The sequence below is a fragment of the Ranitomeya variabilis genome, chromosome 2 (assembly GCF_051348905.1).
Source record: "Ranitomeya variabilis isolate aRanVar5 chromosome 2, aRanVar5.hap1, whole genome shotgun sequence".
NCBI lineage: Eukaryota > Metazoa > Chordata > Amphibia > Anura > Dendrobatidae > Ranitomeya > Ranitomeya variabilis.
The window spans coordinates 661,378,952-661,399,235 of record NC_135233.1 but is presented as its reverse complement, the minus strand read 5'-3'; the positions used below and the strand labels follow the sequence as shown (position 1 = coordinate 661,399,235).

Sequence of the window (20,284 nt, the reverse complement as noted above, 5' to 3'; positions counted from 1 at the left end):
TACTGACCTCCAGGAGTGGCCAGTTTCGTTCTATAACCAAATATCACTTACGCTAAGCAGAACCATTGAGTCGTATCTGGCTAACTTTAGTCATTATGCCATATACACGGTAAGTAATTAGTCAAATGCATTAGTATACCGTAGTGTAGTTTATGACAATTCAAATGTAAAAGTGTAGTACATAAAATGCCATGTTTTCAATATGTGGTCCACATTGGGTCAAAATAATTTAGCCTTTGACAACAAATATAGAGAGGCAAACCATGTTCCTGGTGTCTAAGGAAACATGAGTATGTGACCTTAGGCTAAAGAATGTGTACCCTTTAAAGACCCTGCAAAGGAACTTCCGTAAGGTTTTGGCTAAGATCACTTTCCAACTGCCTTTACTTATAGATTGTCTATAGAAAAAACAGCCGCACACTCAAGACTTGCAGGTTTTTACGTGAAAGTTGTATTTTTTATTTTTAGTACAGGCATCACCAAATGCTTATTAGTGTTCAGAGAAAATGACGGATACTTTAAGTTACGGTTAACGTTTCGACCAAGGCTGGTCTTTGTCAAAACCACACTGAAAAACAAACATACAGTGTAAGTACATGATATAGATATGCTGTACATGTATCTGTGACATGAACAATATACAGTAAACAATATATTAACACAATAATATTCACCTAAAACGAGGATCCAATATATACAATACATGCATATTTACAACCTAATATATACAAAACGATATTAACTAGAACCCCTAAGTCCAGGGGTAATGTAGGGACTCCCTATGAACATAAATATTGTAGAATCAGGAGAAGCAAGAGGAGTATGAGAAGGGCTGCCTAGGTATGCCCTGTAAGTAATATCAACACATATACATATATATACAACCACCCAAGAGCCTAATTCCTATTATTGTATTAACCCCTGAGGTCACTAGTCCAATATACAGGAACGAGCAAAAAAGGAGACCGCGGCCGTTATATTACAGACCCTAGGTTCAGCATAAACCATATACATGCAAGAAATCTGCAGGAAAAACATATGCAGGGAAAAAAAATATGCAGGGAAAAAAAACAAAAACAAAGTAGTCTGCAATCTGCCGGATCCTGGAACAACATTAACCCCTATCTAGAGTCTCTAATACCACATGTGACACTGACCTTTTAATGGAGGGTAGAAAAGGTACAGAGGCAGTCCGGAGTGGGCTGTGAGGAGAAAATAAACTTATAAGTATCCCACATGTATACCTCTGCGGTGAGAGAATTGCAGATTAATAAGAGTCTAAGTGATTCCCATTAGAAATCCAGGTAATTACCGGAGTCTGCAAGGGTCCTGTAGCACTGAGTCCGTCTCCTTGGTGATGCAGTGTAGAATGGTGACAACCCCCAGTGTTTTAAGCTGAAGGCGTCTGACGTCATTTCCGGGCATGCCCAGTACAGCGCTCCCAGCACAGTGCTGGAAGTGCTGTGTCACAGGAGTCTATGTAAACAAGCAGTCTGGCCACGTGGGGATCTATGAATCTGTGTAGTCTGTCTGAGAGGGGGGATGTGCCTGGAGCAAGGCCGTGTGATCTCTGTGAGGAGCTGAAATTGAACACCCCAGGGGAAATGTCTAAACACCAGGAGATGGACGGGAAGGAAGAAAAAAGGAGAAAAAATCCCCTAATAGTAAAAATAAAAATAAAAGATTAAGGATTAAAGGGACGGGTAGCCTCTCGGTAGTTATATTGGAAAAATATGCCGGAAAAAATAATAAAGAAAAAATAATAAAGAAGAATAATAAAGAAAAAAATGAAAAAATAAGGAAAAAATTTCCCAGAATATCAGTAAAACGAAAAAAAGGGGATAATAATAATACCGTATATCCCGTAATGAGGAGGGAATAAGATTTTATCGTTGAGCACTTTGTTGTAGCGGTCAGGTTTAGCATTGGAATAGAGATTATTAATTGATGGACAGCAAAAAACCAGACTAATACTAAAGAAAATAATAATGACAATAATGACTGAGAAATAAAAATTAAAAAATAAAAAATAAATAAAAATAAAAAATAAAAGATGAACAAAATGAATGGAATGAGACGGATACATAGAAATAATGAAAAAAGTAAATAAAAATAAATATAAATAAAAAAAAAAAATAAAAGATAAAAAATAATAAAAATTTAAATGAATGAGATGAGAAAGATCAGAACAATGAAAAACTGAAAAAATGAAGAAAAAAAAAATAAATAAAAAAAATAAATAAATAAAAATAAAATTTTTTGAAAAAAATTGGAAAACTAAGAGGACTTACCCTGAGAGTGCAGTGATAGAGGAAAAGAGTGCGATCCACCAGCTTCTGTATATAGTTCTATCATGAAGTCTGAGGCGTGATGGAGAGGAAGGAAGAGGAACAAGGGTTAATTATTGCATAAATATGAAGAGCCTGTAGACTATGGTATGTGGAGAGACTGATGTCATATGTACCTAGCTGAATACCAAGTCCAGTTCCCTATTGAGCCCCTTAGGTGAAAGGGTCTGTAGTGTATAGATCCAAAAGGCCTCCCTTTGTTTTAATAATTTTACATGATCCCCCCCACGTCTAGGTTTCTCTACTTTTTCAATCACCTGGAAGCGTAATTGTGACACCGAATGGTTGGTCCTAGTAAAGTGATCCGGAAGTGGGAGCCATGTTTTCCTAAGTCTGATGGTGGATTTATGGCTCGAAATCCTATCGCGCACATGCTGAGTCGTTTCGCCTACATATATGAGGCCGCAAGGGCATTTTATCAAGTAGACTACAAAATTGGAATTGCATGTATGAAACCCCTTGATGTCAAACCTCTTGCCAGTGTGTGGGTGTATGATCTCACTTGACTTAATTACATTAGCACAGCAGGCACATCCTAGACAAGGGAACGTGCCTGTTCTTGCGGAGCCTAAAAACTGTTGTTTCGGTTGTCTGGTGAGGCTACCCACATCCGCCCTAACCAAATAATCCCTGATGTTTCTTGGTCTACGTTTGCACATCAGGGTAGGAGATTGAAAGGGGGTTTTTTGAGGGTAGGCCCTCAATATATATTGGATCCTCGTTTTAGGTGAATATTATTGTGTTAATATATTGTTTACTGTATATTGTTCATGTCACAGATACATGTACAGCATATCTATATCATGTACTTACACTGTATGTTTGTTTTTCAGTGTGGTTTTGACAAAGACCAGCCTTGGTCGAAACGTTAACCGTAACTTAAAGTATCCGTCATTTTCTCTGAACACTAATAAGCATTTGGTGATGCCTGTACTAAAAATAAAAAATACAACTTTCACGTAAAAACCTGCAAGTCTTGAGTGTGCGGCTGTTTTTTTTATAGACATTGTGACTTTGTGTTCAGCCTGCACCTTTTTTTTCCATGCGGAGTGCACCACATCTCTTGTACTACCTGAACAATTTTTGTTGTTGGTCGCACCTGCTACCTAATGTCTACACAGACTTTTGCGTTTGATGAAACAACCGCATCGACTATCTTGTCGAAGATCACGAAATCCAGTGATTTTCTCCGCACACCAACGCAGGAGATTAGAAGCAAAGACTATGAGAAGGAACGCCGGAGATTGATGTCGTATGACCTTCACTCTATTACCTTAGCTGAATATTTTAAATTGGGCAGGATCCCAAGAGGATTGCGGTGCAACCTCCGCCCTACACTATTCGCGGACAAACCAGATTACTGCGAGAAGTATCAACAAATTCTCAACAAGTGCTCATTGGACTTAATCCTTCTTACAATAGAGACTCTACAGACGGCCATCCTTGAATCAGAAACAAAGGTCAAGTCCATCGAGGAACAACTCAGCTCAACTATTCCTGCCTCAGATTGGCAAACTCTGAAATTGAAGACTGACAAGATCATAGAAGAGAACCGAAAATCTCTGCAAGAGACTAAGAGAAGCAAATTTCATAGGGACTCGGAGGACTATAGACTTGAACGTGTGTACCGATGGAACGAGTCCACTTACTTTGGACAAAGGCGAGGACAATACATCTCCAGACGTCCCGGTTCTTTCAGCTCCGACAGCAGTGGATCCTCATATACCAACAACCAGGGACGTTTTTTAGGGAAAAGACAACCCGGGAGGGGCAATTGGAGACAGCAAGGAGGAGACCGACAAGGAGGTCCAAACGTAAATACAACCGAACGTATGGTAACGAGGTCACAGGTAGGGAATGTAAGTCTGTGATCAATATATCATCTTACACTTTAAACCCATTGGAACTTTTAGTTCTAAAACGTGGGCTCTCATTCTGCCCTACCCCTGCCTGGGATAGTTTTAAACTTGAACAGGATCTACAGTATTTCTATCGGAGTATTAGACTCAAAACACACTTTGGTTTGCTTCAGGACACTCTTGGGAATAAGCCTCCTCCCCCTGTGGGGACTCCTACTCCCGAACTATCAATTTCTTCTCTAGGCTTGTTTAATAAAAGCTCATTTAACCCACCCCACACATATCATGCAACTGAAACATGCATTGAACTGATACACCGGGATATACAAGATATCCTTAAACAACACCAGAAGGGCCATTTCCCCACAAAAAGCAATATAACACCATTGGAAAAACAGGCCATTGAATCATTGAAAAATAATAAAAATATAACAATTAAACCAGCAGACAAAGGTGGGGCCATAGTCGTTATGAATTCTAGTGACTACATGAGGGAAATCCAGAATCAGCTTTCAGACACTTCTACCTATAAACAAATTGCCCATGACCCCACAGTCAAAATCAAAAAGAAAATTTACACTATACTCCAGGAATATGCAACCCTTAACTGCATTGATCAAAAAACTGCAATTTTCCTGTCAAACCCACACCCAGTTACACCAGTGTTTTACGTTCTTCCTAAGATACATAAATCCCTGACCAACCCTCCAGGTCGCCCCATTGTGGCGTCCACAGACTCTATCCTATCTCCACTATCCATTTTTCTCGAGAAATATCTTACTCCGCTGGTCAAGAACACCAGGTCTTTTATTTTAGACACCGGCCACTTCATCAGGACAATCAAACAACTGTCCTTTATTCAAACAGAATGTCTATTGACTACTCTGGATGTCAAAAGCCTCTACACCTCAATCAAGCATGATTTGGGTGTGGAGGCCGTGAGCAATAACTTGTTGACCTCTAACCTTAGCCCCCGGTCACAGCAATTCATTTTGGACCTTTTGACCCTAGTCCTAGAGGAAAACTATTTCCTCTTTGGCGACCAATTCTATCAACAAATCTGTGGGACAGCCATGGGGTCTAATATGGCGCCGGCTTATGCCAATCTATACATGGACCAATTTGAACAGAGTCACGTGTATGTTAATCCTCTTTTCCAGTCATACTCAGGATGCTGGGTCCGCTACATAGACGACGTCTTCTGTCTATGGAACGGGCCAGCTGCAACATTCTCCCTATTTGTCTCTCAGATCAATGAGGTAAGACCAGAGCTACAATTTGTACCTAATAGTGATACACAGAAAATTCCATTTCTAGACACCCTGGTGATCAAAAACGGACATGGTGGTTTGGACACAGACATCTTTGTGAAACCTACAGATTCAAATAATCTACTCCTCTACACAAGTTGCCACCCCAAATCCACTAGGAACAGCTTACCGCGATCACAATTCCACAGGGTCACTAATATAGTTTCGGACCCCAACTTGACAGAGACCCGGCTAAACGACATGTCCCAGAAATTCATGGAGAGAGAATATCCCATCAATATTCTCCAATATGAGAAACGAAGAATTCTACAAAATCATCCTCCTCCGGCCAACCAAACCCCAAAAAAAGATAGGGTCCCTTTCATACATACACATCACCCTGTTATGCCCTTGGTATACAAGGTAATTAACAAACATTGGCCCCTCCTGTCCGAGGCCTACCCTCAAATAACCCCCTTTCAATCTCCTACTCTGATGTGCAAACGTAGACCAAGAAACATCAGGGATTATCTGGTTAGGGCGGATGTGGGTAGCCTCACCAGACAACCGAAACAACAGTTTTTAGGCTCCGCAAGAACAGGCACGTTCCCTTGTCTAGGATGTGCCTGCTGTGCTAATGTAATTAAGTCAAGTGAGATCATACACCCACACACTGGCAAGAGGTTTGACATCAAGGGGTTTCATACATGCAATTCCAATTTTGTAGTCTACTTGATAAAATGCCCTTGCGGCCTCATATATGTAGGCGAAACGACTCAGCATGTGCGCGATAGGATTTCGAGCCATAAATCCACCATCAGACTTAGGAAAACATGGCTCCCACTTCTGGATCACTTTACTAGGACCAACCATTCGGTGTCACAATTACGCTTCCAGGTGATTGAAAAAGTAGAGAAACCTAGACGTGGGGGGGATCATGTAAAATTATTAAAACAAAGGGAGGCCTTTTGGATCTATACACTACAGACCCTTTCACCTAAGGGGCTCAATAGGGAACTGGACTTGGTATTCAGCTAGGTACATACGACATCAGTCTCTCCACATACCATAGTCTACAGGCTCTTCATATTTATGCAATAATTAACCCTTGTTCCTCTTCCTTCCTCTCCATCACGCCTCAGACTTCATGATAGAACTATATACAGAAGCTGGTGGATCGCACTCTTTTCCTCTATCACTGCACTCTCAGGGTAAGTCCTCTTAGTTTTCCAATTTTTTTCAAAAATTTTTTTTTTTTATTTATTTTTCTTCATTTTTTCAGTTTTTCATTGTTCTGATCTTTCTCATCTCATTCATTTAAATTTTTATTATTTTTTATCTTTTATTTTTTATCTTTTATTTTTAGTTTTATTTATATTTATTTTTATTTACTTTTTTCATTATTTCTATGTATCCGTCTCATTCCATTCATTTTGTTCATCTTTTATTTTTTATTTTTATTTATTTTTTATTTTTTAATTTTTATTTCTCAGTCATTATTGTCATTATTATTTTCTTTAGTATTAGCCTGGTTTTTTGCTGTCCATCAATTAATAATCTCTATTCCAATGCTAAACCTGACCGCTACAACAAAGTGCTCAACGATAAAATCTTATTCCCTCCTCATTACGGGATATACGGTATTATTATTATCCCCTTTTTTTCGTTTTACTGATATTCTGGGAAATTTTTTCCTTATTTTTTCATTTTTTTCTTTATTATTCTTCTTTATTATTTTTTCTTTATTATTTTTTCCGGCATATTTTTCCAATATAACTACCGAGAGGCTACCCGTCCCTTTAATCCTTAATCTTTTATTTTTATTTTTACTATTAGGGGATTTTTTCCCCTTTTTTCTTCCTTCCCGTCCATCTCCTGGTGTTTAGACATTTCCCCTGGGGTGTTCAATTTCAGCTCCTCACAGAGATCACACGGCCTTGCTCCAGGCACATCCCCCCTCTCAGACAGACTACACAGATTCATAGATCCCCACGTGGCCAGACTGCTTGTTTACATAGACTCCTGTGACACAGCACTTCCAGCACTGTGCTGGGAGCGCTGTACTGGGCATGCCCGGAAATGACGTCAGACGCCTTCAGCTTAAAACACTGGGGGTTGTCACCATTCTACACTGCATCACCAAGGAGACGGACTCAGTGCTACAGGACCCTTGCAGACTCCGGTAATTACCTGGATTTCTAATGGGAATCACTTAGACTCTTATTAATCTGCAATTCTCTCACCGCAGAGGTATACATGTGGGATACTTATAAGTTTATTTTCTCCTCACAGCCCACTCCGGACTGCCTCTGTACCTTTTCTACCCTCCATTAAAAGGTCAGTGTCACATGTGGTATTAGAGACTCTAGATAGGGGTTAATGTTGTTCCAGGATCCGGCAGATTGCAGACTACTTTGTTTTTGTTTTTTTTCCCTGCATATTTTTTTTCCCTGCATATGTTTTTCCTGCAGATTTCTTGCATGTATATGGTTTATGCTGAACCTAGGGTCTGTAATATAACGGCCGCGGTCTCCTTTTTTGCTCGTTCCTGTATATTGGACTAGTGACCTCAGGGGTTAATACAATAATAGGAATTAGGCTCTTGGGTGGTTGTATATATATGTATATGTGTTGATATTACTTACAGGGCATACCTAGGCAGCCCTTCTCATACTCCTCTTGCTTCTCCTGATTCTACAATATTTATGTTCATAGGGAGTCCCTACATTACCCCTGGACTTAGGGGTTCTAGTTAATATCGTTTTGTATATATTAGGTTGTAAATATGCATGTATTGTATATATTGGATCCTCGTTTTAGGTGAATATTATTGTGTTAATATATTGTTTACTGTATATTGTTCATGTCACAGATACATGTACAGCATATCTATATCATGTACTTACACTGTATGTTTGTTTTTCAGTGTGGTTTTGACAAAGACCAGCCTTGGTCGAAACGTTAACCGTAACTTAAAGTATCCGTCATTTTCTCTGAACACTAATAAGCATTTGGTGATGCCTGTACTAAAAATAAAAAATACAACTTTCACGTAAAAACCTGCAAGTCTTGAGTGTGCGGCTGTTTTTTCTATAGACATTGTGACTTTGTGTTCAGCCTGCACCTTTTTTTTTCCATGCGGAGTGCACCACATCTCTTGTACTGCCTTTACTTATAGATTAACATGAGTGATGTTTTCAGTCTATCATTAGATATGTTGACTCCACTCCCAGTTTTTCATCAAATTTACAAGCAATCGGAATTCTATACCAAACAATATAGAGGTAAGATAAAGGGCCAGGGCCCATACAGCCTTATGACGTACATGAAATTATATCAGATTTTGGCTACCTTAGAAGCTTTTCTCACTCACTCACTTATTAGAGTTTGTTATGACAAAATAGAATGCAACATTCTCAAAGGCTGAAAAACAGAGGGAATTTGTGTCCACCAGTAATTTAGTTTCCACGAGTCCTTGCCTGGAGTAGAAGGTTGTCCATTGTCACTGTGGAGCTCTAACCTTAATTTGCCTTGTACTCTAGTGGTCCAAAAAGAAAAGTTAGCCTGTGAATGAAGAAATACTTATGTTTTTGTCATTACTTGAACAGACTTTTCTACTGTTAGAAAATGAGCTACCTCTTCCAGCTTTAACTTGACTCTATAAAGTCTCAGAAAAAAATCTCTAAAAAAGGTAAATAAATAAATTACACATTATATGCATATTACATAAACATTGATATGGACTTGCCTATCTCAGCAAGGAACTTGCCTGGTATTATAATGGACCCTTGTGTTTTTATTTACCCTTAACTGCATGAGGCGAATGAAGTGGTATCGGCCAGATAACATTTCTTAATTTAGAATACCACGTTCTTAAGAGAATATAGTTATAAGATTTGAGGTTCACATTTCTTGGATTCTGCTCTGTGTTTGCTTTGTTTAAACACCATGGTAAAAATTTAGAAAGAAAAGACCGCTACAGGGAATTTTAACTGCAACCATGGTAAAAACGTAATCATATTTTCAATGTAACAACAGACTGGGATTTGCCTGGCTGAATATAAGTAAACTACACAAATCAAACCATTTTAAGAAGGCACAATGTACCATTAACGTGGTTTTGGACTCTCTAGCTGTGGCTGGCAGAGCTAATACACTCACCAGTGATTATGACACATTGTTTAAGAGTCTGCAAATCACTTATATCAGCATGATGAAAGTGATGTGCCTCACACAGACGTAGGAGTGTGACCCCTTGTCACATAGCTGAGGATAGAGTAGTTGATTCATTCTGACAGGAATGACTCGCGCTTATCAAATTTGTAAGTGATTAGGCCATGTAACAATGTGATAAGACAAGTTTTATATTTCCAGTGGAGCTTTTTAATGCTAAAATTGTCACATGTCCTCGGGGTTCCCATCTTCATACCTTGTAAAAGGACTACATAGAGGCCGCATTTGGATAAATATCCAGATAAATTCTTGTCTTTTGATCCTCAAGTACAGACTGCTTTAAGGCCACATTAATTTTTTTTATGTTATTTGGAGGACTAGGTTGTTCTTCCTTGTGTAGAGATTCGATCTTCCTTTCAATCAAAAAAGATTCAAGGGATAGAAGGTCTCCCAAACATGATGTTAAAATGGTCTTACAGTAACATTGATACATTAAAAATTACTGCTATTGTCTGACATTTTTAGTTTCAGTGTAGCAATAGTCCCTATGTATAGAGTTAGACAGAAAAGAAATTTCAAATTCAAGTTAAAATAAATGTTTAGGCAGTTTGAATGCATTATTGGATAAAAAATGTCCATGAATAATAGGAAAAGCTCTTAAATTGATGTAAAAGGGAAATAATACATAGATTAGCCATAACATTAAGATCAATCACAGGTGATGTGAGTAACATTTATTATTATGTGATAATGGCTTAGGGTGGGATATGGGTAAGCGTATGGGTTAGGGTTGAGCGACTTTCATTTTTTTAAGATCGAGTAGGGTTTTGGGAAACCCGATTTTGTCCAGAGTCGAGTCGAGTGCAGTCGGCCGATTATCGCTAAAAGTCGGGGATCGACCGAAACACGAAACCCAATGCAAGTCAATGGGGAAGCATAGTCGGCAGTGAGTGGAGGCCAGGAAAACACCTACAGTGCCCATTTTAATGCCAAAAACATCCATTCTTGTTTCTGAAGCTTGCCAATCTTAATTAACTGTATAATAATAGTTGGGCATAGGGAATTGGGGGAAAGTTGTGGGGGGAGTAGGGCTGGCTCAAGTTTTTCGTGGGCCCAGGAAATGCGGACTACGTCACGGCGGTGTTGCAGGGAAAGGTAAGTATTTAAAAGTTGCAAGTGCTGTGATCCTGAGCAAGCAGGGGGGGCCCACTCGTTCGCATTGCCACTGGCACAGGGCCCCTCAAAGTACGGCGGTGTGTTTGCATGGCGGGGGCGCCTCCCACCAGCAGCGACACTTTTGCGTACTCTGAGGGGCCCTGTGCCAGTGACGTCGCCAACGAGTATGCCCCCCCACCTGATGAAGGAACCTGCACTTTCATCTGCACCTTCCTCTTTGTCCCTGTGTAAGGTGGTATAACATGCGGGAAGGGGAACCTTACTTTCAGCAGGGACAGATTCTGGCTGTGTAGAGTACAAGGGGAATGTAGTGGTCTAGGTCAATGTACCAGCAGACTCATTTAGCAGTGGCTGGGCAATGGGCAGGATGAGGAGGAAACAGATATAGGGCCAAAGAATAAAGTAGGCTACATGCAGTTCAAAATTGGTAACAGGACTAAACAGGCGGCATTGCTTTGTTCAGTGGAGTAGCAAACCCAAGAGCAGCAGACACTGTTTCAAGGGCCTAACCACACTAGTAGGCCAAATGCAGTTTAATATCTGATAGTATAGGGCGAAAGCCAGAATGTGGAAGCTCAGCTTTGTTCAGTTGAGGACAACACCAGGGAGGGGCAGACACCTTTAGTAGGCCGGAAAAGCCTATTGCATTTTTTAAAATGGTAATTTGGAGCAGAAGGTTGAAGCTCAGCTTTATTTAGTTGAGGGCAACACCAGGGAGGGGCAGAAGCCGTTAGTAGGCCCTAACCACCATTTTTTTTTTTTTTAAAACCACTTAATGAGAGCCGGAAGGTTGAAGCTCAGCTTTATTTAGTTGAGGACAACACCAGGGAGGGGCAGAAGCCGTTAGTAGGCCCTAACCACCATTTTTTTTTTAAAACCACATAATGAGAGCCGGAAGGTTGAAGCTCAGCTTTATTTAGTTGAGGACAACACCAGGGAGGGGCAGAAGCCGTTAGTAGGCCCTAACCACCATTTTTTTTTTAAAACCACTTAATGAGAGCCGGAAGGTTGAAGCTCAGCTTTATTTAGTTGAGGACAACACCAGGGAGGGGCAGAAGCCGTTAGTAGGCCCTAACCAAAGTTGAAGGCCAAATGCAGTTTAATTTCTGATACTATAGGCCGAAAGCCAGAAGGTGGAAGTTCCGATTTAGACAGTGGAGGACAATTTGAATTAGGGACTGCAGACAGACTTAGTAGGCTGTCCCCTGTGGACCATGCATCCACCACATTAACCCATTGCGCCGTAATGGACACGTAATCTTCCGTGGCCATGCCTACAGGTCCATGCGTCTGTTGTCAGGTGCACCTTTGTACTCACAGATTGCCAGAGTGCATGGACAATGCGGTCTTCTACATGCTGGTGGAGGGTTGGGATGGCTTTTCTCGCAAAAGAAGTGTCGACTGGTTAGCTTGTAGCGTGGTACAGCGTAGTCCATCATGGCCTTATTAATAGTAAATAAAATATATAACTAGGCTCTATGAACTTTTAAATAGGTTCCAGGGGTACACGGGCAGCATTGGTGTGGTCAGTGGAGGAGTATTGCAAGTAGGGGCTGCAGACAGGCTATCAAAGGCCTAAAATAACAAACAGTAGGCAGTCATGGCAGTTTTACATCGGTTACATGGATACACAGGCAGGCACTCCAGGCAGCATTGTGCTCAGTGGAGGAGTATTGCAAGTAGGGGCCGCAGACAGGCTATCAAAGGCCTAAAATAACAAACAGTAGGCAGTCATGGCAGTTTTACATCGGTTACATGGATACACAGGCAGGCACTCCAGGCAGCATTGTGGTCAGTGGAGGAGTATTGCAAGTAGGGGCCGCAGACAGGCTATCAAAGGCCTAAAATAACAAACAGTAGGCAGTCATGGCAGTTTTACATCGGTTACATGGATACACAGGCAGCTAGGTGGTGAGTGGAGGAGTATTTAAAGTAAGGACCGCAGACAGGCTATCAAAGGCCTAACATAACAAACAATAGGCTCATGGCAGTTTTACAGCGGTTACATGGATACACGGGCAGGCAGCTTGGTGGTGAGTGGAGGAGTATTTAAAGTATGGACCGCAGACAGGCTTCGAAGGCCTAACACAATAAAATGGGCTGGCTGTAGGCACTTTAAAATTGGTTCCAGGGGTACACGGGCAGCAGTGGTCTGGTCAGTGGAGGCCTAGTGGAAGTATGGACCGCAGACAGGCTTCGAAGGCCTAACACAATAAAATGGGCTGGCTGTAGGCACTTTAAAATTGGTTCCAGGGGTACACGGGCAGCAGTGGTCTGGTCAGTGGAGGCCTAGTGGAAGTATGGACCGCAGACAGGCTTCGAAGGCCTAACACAATAAAATGGGCTGGCTGTAGGCACTTTAAAATTGGTTCCAGGGGTACACGGGCAGCAGTGGTCTGGTCAGTGGAGGACTAGTGGAAGTATGGACCGCAGACAGGCTTCGAAGGCCTAACACAATAAAATGGGCTGGCTGTAGGCACTTTAAAATTGGTTCCAGGGGTACACGGGCAGCAGTGGTCTGGTCAGTGGAGGCCTAGTGGAAGTATGGACCGCAGACAGGCTTCGAAGGCCTAACACAATAAAATGGGCTGGCTGTAGGCACTTTAAAATTGGTTCCAGGGGTACACGGGCAGCAGTGGTCTGGTCAGTGGAGGACTAGTGGAAGTATGGACCGCAGACAGGCTTCGAAGGCCTAACACAATAAAATGGGCTGGCTGTAGGCACTTTAAAATTGGTTCCAGGGGTACACGGGCAGCAGTGGTCTGGTCAGTGGAGGACTAGTGGAAGGAGGGAGCGCAGAAAGGCTTCAAAGGCCTAACATAACAAACAATAGGCTCATGGCAGTTTTACAGCGGTTACATGGATACACGGGCAGGCAGCTTGGTGGTGGTGAGTGGAGGAGTATTTAAAGTAGGGACCGCAGACAGGCTATCAAAGGCCTAACATAAAAAAACAATAGGCTCATGGCAGTTTCACAGCGGTTACATGGATACACGGGCAGGCAGCTTGGTGGTGGTGAGTGGAGGAGTATTTAAAGTAGGGACCGCAGACAGGCTATCAAAGGCCTAACATAACAAACAATAGGCTCATGGCAGTTTTACAGCGGTTACATGGATACACGGGCAGGCAGCTTGGTGGTGAGTGGAGGAGTATTTAAAGTATGGACCGCAGACAGGCTTCGAAGGCCTAACACAATAAAATGGGCTGGCTGTAGGCACTTTAAAATTGGTTCCAGGGGTACACGGGCAGCAGTGGTCTGGTCAGTGGAGGACTAGTGGAAGGAGGGAGCGCAGAAAGGCTTCAAAGGCCTAAAATAACAAACAATAGGCTCATGGCAGTTTTACAGCGGTTACATGGATACACGGGCAGGCAGCTTGGTGGTCAGTGGAGGAGTAGGGACCGCAGACAGGCTATCAAAGGCCTAAAATAACAAACAATAGGCTCATGGCAGTTTTACAGCGGTTACATGGATACACGGGCAGGCAGCTTGGTGCTGAGTGGAGGAGTAGTGCAAGGAGTGTCTGTCCCAGTACTCCCAAAATATAAATAGATGTTAATGTCTCGCAAAACAACCAAAACAAAAAAAAAGATGGCATACTTAGGTACAGGGGTGGGCTCATCTGCTGTGTTTCTGACATAGTAATTTGGCAGTAACTATTTAATGGTGCCAATATAGGACACAGACACAGACTACTTTAAGTTGCATCATAGATGTCTACAAATTTGTATTGTCAGTGCCAGACATTGAATGATGTCAGCGAATAGACTAAAGATTGGTGGAGCTGTGCGACATAATTTTGCACGTAGTAGAGCCCAGTTTGAGCTGGGGTAGGGGGGAACTCTCTTGAGGCCGGCGGGACCGCCCCAGGGCCACTCATGTTACAACGGTGTGTCTGACGTTGGGTGCGCACCACCACCGCCAGAGACACTACATTGTACTATGAGGGACCCAGTAGCAATGCCGTCAACCAAAAGCGAGCACACCCACCTCTTCAGACAAACAGCAGTCTCACGGGTGCTTGCGCCAAGTCGCGATACCACGGCCCCGTGTGGGGAGTTTGGCCATTTAGGGAGGTGTAAACATGTCGTATGCTGTACAATCTGCAGCAGCAAATTAGACATTAGAAAAGTAATTCACAGGCAAGAGCTTTTCATAGGAAAGCTAGGTGTCGGCCGGGCAAGGTGGGGCAAAAGATTTTGAAATCCAGTTGTGGTTCATTTTAATGAATGTTAGATCGTCAACATTTTGGGTAGCCAGACGAGTCCTTTTTTCGGTTAATATTGACCCTGCAGCACTGAATACTCTTTCTGATAGGACACTTGCTGCCGGGCAAGCAAGCTCCTGCAATGCATATTCTGCCAATTCTGGCCAGGTGTCTAATTTGGAGGCCCAGTAATCAAATGGGAATGACGGTTGAGGGAGAACATCGATAAGGGATGAAAAATAGTTAGTAACCATACTGGACAAATGTTGTCTCCTGTCACTTTCAATTGATGCAGCAGTACCTGTCCTGTCTGCGGTCATAGCAAAATCACTCCACAACCTGGTCAGAAAACCCCTCTGTCCAACGCCACTTCTGATGTGTGCACCCCTAACACTCCTAGTCTGCTGCCCCCTGGAGCTCGTGTGAGAACGATCACGTGCGCTGTGTGCTGGGAATGCCTGAAGCAAACGGTCAACAAGAGTTGATTGTTTGGTTGCTAATATTAGTTCCAAGTTCTCATGTGGCATAATATTTTGCAATTTGCCTTTATAGCGTGGATCAAGGAGGCAGGCCAACCAGTAATCGTCATCGTTCATCATTTTCGTAATGCGTGTGTCCCTTTGTAGGATACGTAAGGCATAATCCGCCATGTGGGCCAAAGTTCCACTTGTCAAATCTCCGGTTGTGATTGGTTGAGGGGCAGTTGCAGGCAAATCTACGTCACTTGTGTCCCTCAAAAAACCAGAACCCGGCCGTGACACGCAACCAATTTCCTGTGCCCCCGTGAAAGTTTCCGCATTAAAAATATACTCATCCCCATCATCCTCCTCGTCCTCCACCTCCTCTTCGCCCGCTACCTCGTCCTGTACACTGCCCTGACCAGACAATGGCTGACTGTCATCAAGGCTTCCCTCTTCCTCTGGTGCAGACGCCTGCTCCTTTATGTGCGTCAAACTTTGCATCAGCAGACGCATTAGGGGGATGCTCATGCTTATTACGGCGTTGTCTGCACTAACCAGCCGTGTGCATTCCTCAAAACACTGAAGGACTTGACACATGTCTTGTATCTTCGACCACTGCACACCTGACAACTCCATGTCTGCCATCCTACTGCCTGCCCGTGTATCCTCCCACAAATAAATAACAGCACGCCTCTGTTCGCACAGTCTCTGAAGCATGTGCAGTGTTGAGTTCCACCTTGTTGCAACGTCTATGATTAGGCGATGCTGGGGAAGGTTCAAAGACCGCTGATAGGTCTGCATACGGCTGGCGTGTACAGGCGAACGTCGGATATGTGAGCAAAGTGCACGCACTTTGAGGAGCAGGTCGGAGAACCCAGGATAAGTTTTCAATAAGCACTGCACCACCAGGTTTAAGGTGTGAGCCAGGCAAGGAATGTGTTTCAGTTGGGAAAGGGAGATGGCAGCCATGAAATTCCTTCCGTTATCACTCACTACCTTGCCTGCCTCAAGATCTACTGTGCCCAGCCACGACTGCGTTTCTTGTTGCAAGAACTCGGACAGAACTTCCGCGGTGTGTCTGTTGTCGCCCAAACACTTCATAGCCAATACAGCCTGCTGACGCTTGGCAGTAGCTGGCCCATAATGGGACAACTGGTGTGCAACAGTGTCATCTGCCGATGGAGTGGTTGGCCGACTGCGTTCTGTGGAAGAGCTGTAGCTTCTGCAGGAGGACGAGGAGGAGGAGGAGGGGGTGCGAACGCCTACAGCCAACTGTTTCCTAGACCGTGGGCTAGGCACAACTGTCCCTAAATTGATGTCGCCTGTGGACCCTGCATCCACCACATTCACCCAGTGTGCCGTGATGGACACATAACGTCCCTGGCCATGCCTACTGGTCCATGCATCTGTAGTCAGGTGCACCTTTGTACTCACAGATTGCCTGAGTGCATGGACGATGCGCTGTTTAACATGCTGGTGCAGGGCTGGGATGGCTTTTCTGGAAAAAAAGTGTCGACTGGGTAGCTCGTATCGTGGTTCAGCGTACTCCATCAGGGCTTTGAAAGCTTCGCTTTCAACTAACCGGTAGGGCATCATCTCTAACGAGATTAGTCTAGCTATGTGGGCGTTAAAACCCTGTGTACGCGGATGCGAGGATAAGTACTTCCTTTTTCTAACCAGAGTCTCATGTAGGGTGAGCTGGACTGGAGAGCTGTAGATCGTGGAACTTTCGGGTGTGCCGGTGGACATGGCAGACTGAGAGACGGTTGGAGACGGTATTGTTTCCGCCGGTGCCCTACATGCAATATTTCCTCCTACAAAACTGGTGATTCCCTGACCCTGACTGCTTTTGGCTGGCAAAGAAACCTGCACAGATACTGCCGGTGGTGCGGAAAATGGTGGCCTTACAGTGACGGAAGGGATGTTGCGTTGCTGACTAGCTTCATTGGCCGAGGGTGCTACAACCTTGAGGGACGTTTGGTAGTTAGTCCAGGCTTGAGAATGCATGGTGGTTAAGTGTCTATGCATGCAACTAGTATTTAGACTTTTCAGATTCTGACCTCTGCTTAAGCTAGTTGAACATTTTTGACAGATGACTTTGCGCTGATCAGTTGGATGTTGTTTAAAAAAATGCCAGACTGCACTCTTCCTAGACTCTGATCCCTTTTCAGGGATTGCAGACTGAGCTTTAACCGGATGGCAACGCTGTGCTCCAACAGGTTTTGGCTTTGACACGCGTTTTGGTCCAGATACGGGCCCGGCAGATGGAACCTGTTGCGATGTTGATGCCTGCTGCGGCCCCTCCTCCACCTCCGCTTCTGAACTACTGCCGCCTGCACCCTGTTCCCCCAATGGCTGCCAATCGGGGTCAATAACTGGGTCATCTATTACCTCCTCTTCGAGCTCGTGTGCAACTTCGTCTGTGTCACTGTGTCGGTCGGTGGTATAGCGTTCGTGGCGGGGCAACATAGTCTCATCAGGGTCTGATTGTGGATCTGTACCCTGAGAGGGCAATGTGGTGGTCTGAGTCAAAGGAGCAGCATAGTACTCTGGCTGTGGCTGTGCATCAGTGCACTCCATGTCAGAATATACTTGTAATGGGCATGGCCTGTTAAATGTTTCACTTTCTAAGCCAGGGACGGTATGTGTAAAGAGCTCCATGGAGTGACCCGTTGTGTCGCCTGCTGCATCCTTCTCTCTTGTTGTAGTTTTTGCTGAGGAGGACAAGGAAGCGACTTGTCCCTGACCGTGAACATCCACAAGCGACGCGCTGCTTTTACATTTACCAGTTTCGGAAGAGGAGGCAAAAGAGCTAGAGGCTGAGTCTGCAATGTAAGCCAAAACTTGCTGTTGCTGCTCCGCCTTTAAAAGCGGTTTTCCTACTCCCAGAAAAGAGAGCGTTCGAGGCCTTGTGTAGCCTGACGACGAAACTGGCTCCACAGCTCCAGACTTAGGTGGAATATTTTTATCCCCACGACCACCTGATGCTCCACTACCACTACCATCATTACCAGCTGACAATGAACGCCCACGACGACCTCTTGCACCAGACTTCCTCATTGTTTTAAAATCTTAACCAAAGTAACTTTATTTGTTGCTATCAAACAACTTACACGGTGAGCTATAACTTCAGTATGATTTCAATATCCCTTAACAGGTTGGTGAGACCACAAGGAAAATCAGGCACAATGTTACACACTCTGTTTTCTGTGGCACAAAATCACAGAGATGACACACACGCAGGACTGTCACTCAAGCACTAATGTCAATATTAATCTCCCACCTAATTTATTTATTTTTTTTTCTCAGGGAGACTTTAGAAACCAAATAATATTAAAAAAAAAAAAAAAAAAGGCTTTCTATGGCCCACAATTAGAGAGAGAGAGGTGGCACAACCAGGAGTCAAGACTGGCGCACAAGCTGAAAGGGCAATATTACTCTCCCACTGTTTTTTATGTTTTTTTTGTTTTTTTCAGGGAGACTTTAGAAACCAAATAATATTAAAAAAACCAAAAAAAAAAAAGGCTTTCTATGGCCCACTGAATGAGAGGGAGAGAGGTGGCACACCCAGGAGTCAAGACTGGCACACAAGCTGAAAGGGCAATATTACTCTCCCACTGTTTTTTTATGTATTTTTTGTTTTTTCAGGGAGACTTTAGAAACCCAATAATATTTAAAAAAAAAAATAAATAGGCTTTCTATGGCCCACTGAATGAGAGGGAGAGAGGTGGCACACCCAGGAGTCAAGACTGGCACACAAGCTGAAAGGGCAATATTACTCTCCCACTGTTTTTTTAGGTTTTTTTTTTTTTTTCAGGGAGAATTAGAAACCAAATAATATTAAAAAAAAAAAAAATAGGCTTTCTATGGCCCACTGAATGAAAGGGAGAGAGGTGGCACACCCAGGAGTCAAGACTGGCACACAAGCTGAAAGGGCAATATTACTCTCCCACTGTTTTTTTATGTATTTTTTGTTTTTTCAGGGAGACTTTAGAAACCCAATAATATTTAAAAAAAAAAATAAATAGGCTTTCTATGGCCCACTGAATGAGAGGGAGAGAGGTGGCACACCCAGGAGTCAAGACTGGCACACAAGCTGAAAGGGCAATATTACTCTCCCACTGTTTTTTTAGGTTTTTTTTTTTTTTCAGGGAGACTTTAGAAACCAAATAATATTAAAAAAAAAAAAAAAAAAAAAAAAATAGGCTTGCTATAGCCCACTGAATGAGAGATAGCACACACAGCAGTGGCACACAAGCCCTGACTGAGGCCAATATTTTTCTCCCACTGATTGATGTAGTGTTTTTGTGTTGAGGTAGAATTTAGAACACAAATCACGGAAAAAATAAATAGGCTTTCTATGGCCCACTGAATGAAAGGGAGAGAGGTGGCACACCCAGGAGTCAAGACTGGCACACAAGCTGAAAGGGCAATATTACTCTCCCACTGTTTTTTTATGTATTTTTTGTTTTTTCAGGGAGACTTTAGAAACCCAATAATATTTAAAAAAAAAAATAAATAGGCTTTCTATGGCCCACTGAATGAGAGGGAGAGAGGTGGCACACCCAGGAGTCAAGACTGGCACACAAGCTGAAAGGGCAATATTACTCTCCCACTGTTTTTTTATGTATTTTTTGTTTTTTCAGGGAGACTTTAGAAACCCAATAATATTTAAAAAAAAAAATAAATAGGCTTTCTATGGCCCACTGAATGAGAGGGAGAGAGGTGGCACACCCAGGAGTCAAGACTGGCACACAAGCTGAAAGGGCAATATTACTCTCCCACTGTTTTTTTAGGTTTTTTTTTTTTTTT

The 20,284-nt window shown here is 43.0% G+C and overlaps 1 protein-coding gene across 2 annotated transcripts; it reads left to right on the top strand.

Moving 5' to 3' along the window:
• The first annotated feature begins 3,076 nt into the window (after window positions 1-3,076).
• On the top strand, window positions 3,077-8,602 carry LOC143807548 (uncharacterized). 2 transcript variants are annotated; one of them, XM_077289211.1, is made up of 4 exons: window positions 3,077-4,198; window positions 6,600-6,668; window positions 7,750-7,794; window positions 8,384-8,602. In XM_077289211.1, exons 1-4 carry the CDS (start codon window positions 3,979-3,981, stop codon window positions 8,392-8,394), a joined length of 345 nt encoding a protein of 114 aa, XP_077145326.1. In that variant the 5' UTR covers window positions 3,077-3,978; the 3' UTR covers window positions 8,395-8,602. The 2 variants fall into 2 exon arrangements, with proteins under 2 accessions (XP_077145326.1, XP_077145325.1); XM_077289210.1 differs by having other exon boundaries at window positions 3,077-4,207.
• Window positions 8,603-20,284: the final 11,682 nt, after the last annotated feature.

What these genes read in the sequence shown, in the direction of transcription:
- LOC143807548 (XM_077289210.1), top strand. Translation starts at nt 3,979, where the DNA reads ATGGAACGAGTCCACTTACTTTGGACAAAGGCGAGGACAATACATCTC. An exon ending in CGAGGTCACAGGTAGGGAAT is followed by an intron (nt 4,208 to 6,599) that starts GTAAGTCTGTGA and finishes ATCACGCCTCAG; the next exon opens with ACTTCATGATAGAACTATAT. An exon ending in TCTATCACTGCACTCTCAGG is followed by an intron (nt 6,669 to 7,749) that starts GTAAGTCCTCTT and finishes TTCTCCTCACAG; the next exon opens with CCCACTCCGGACTGCCTCTG.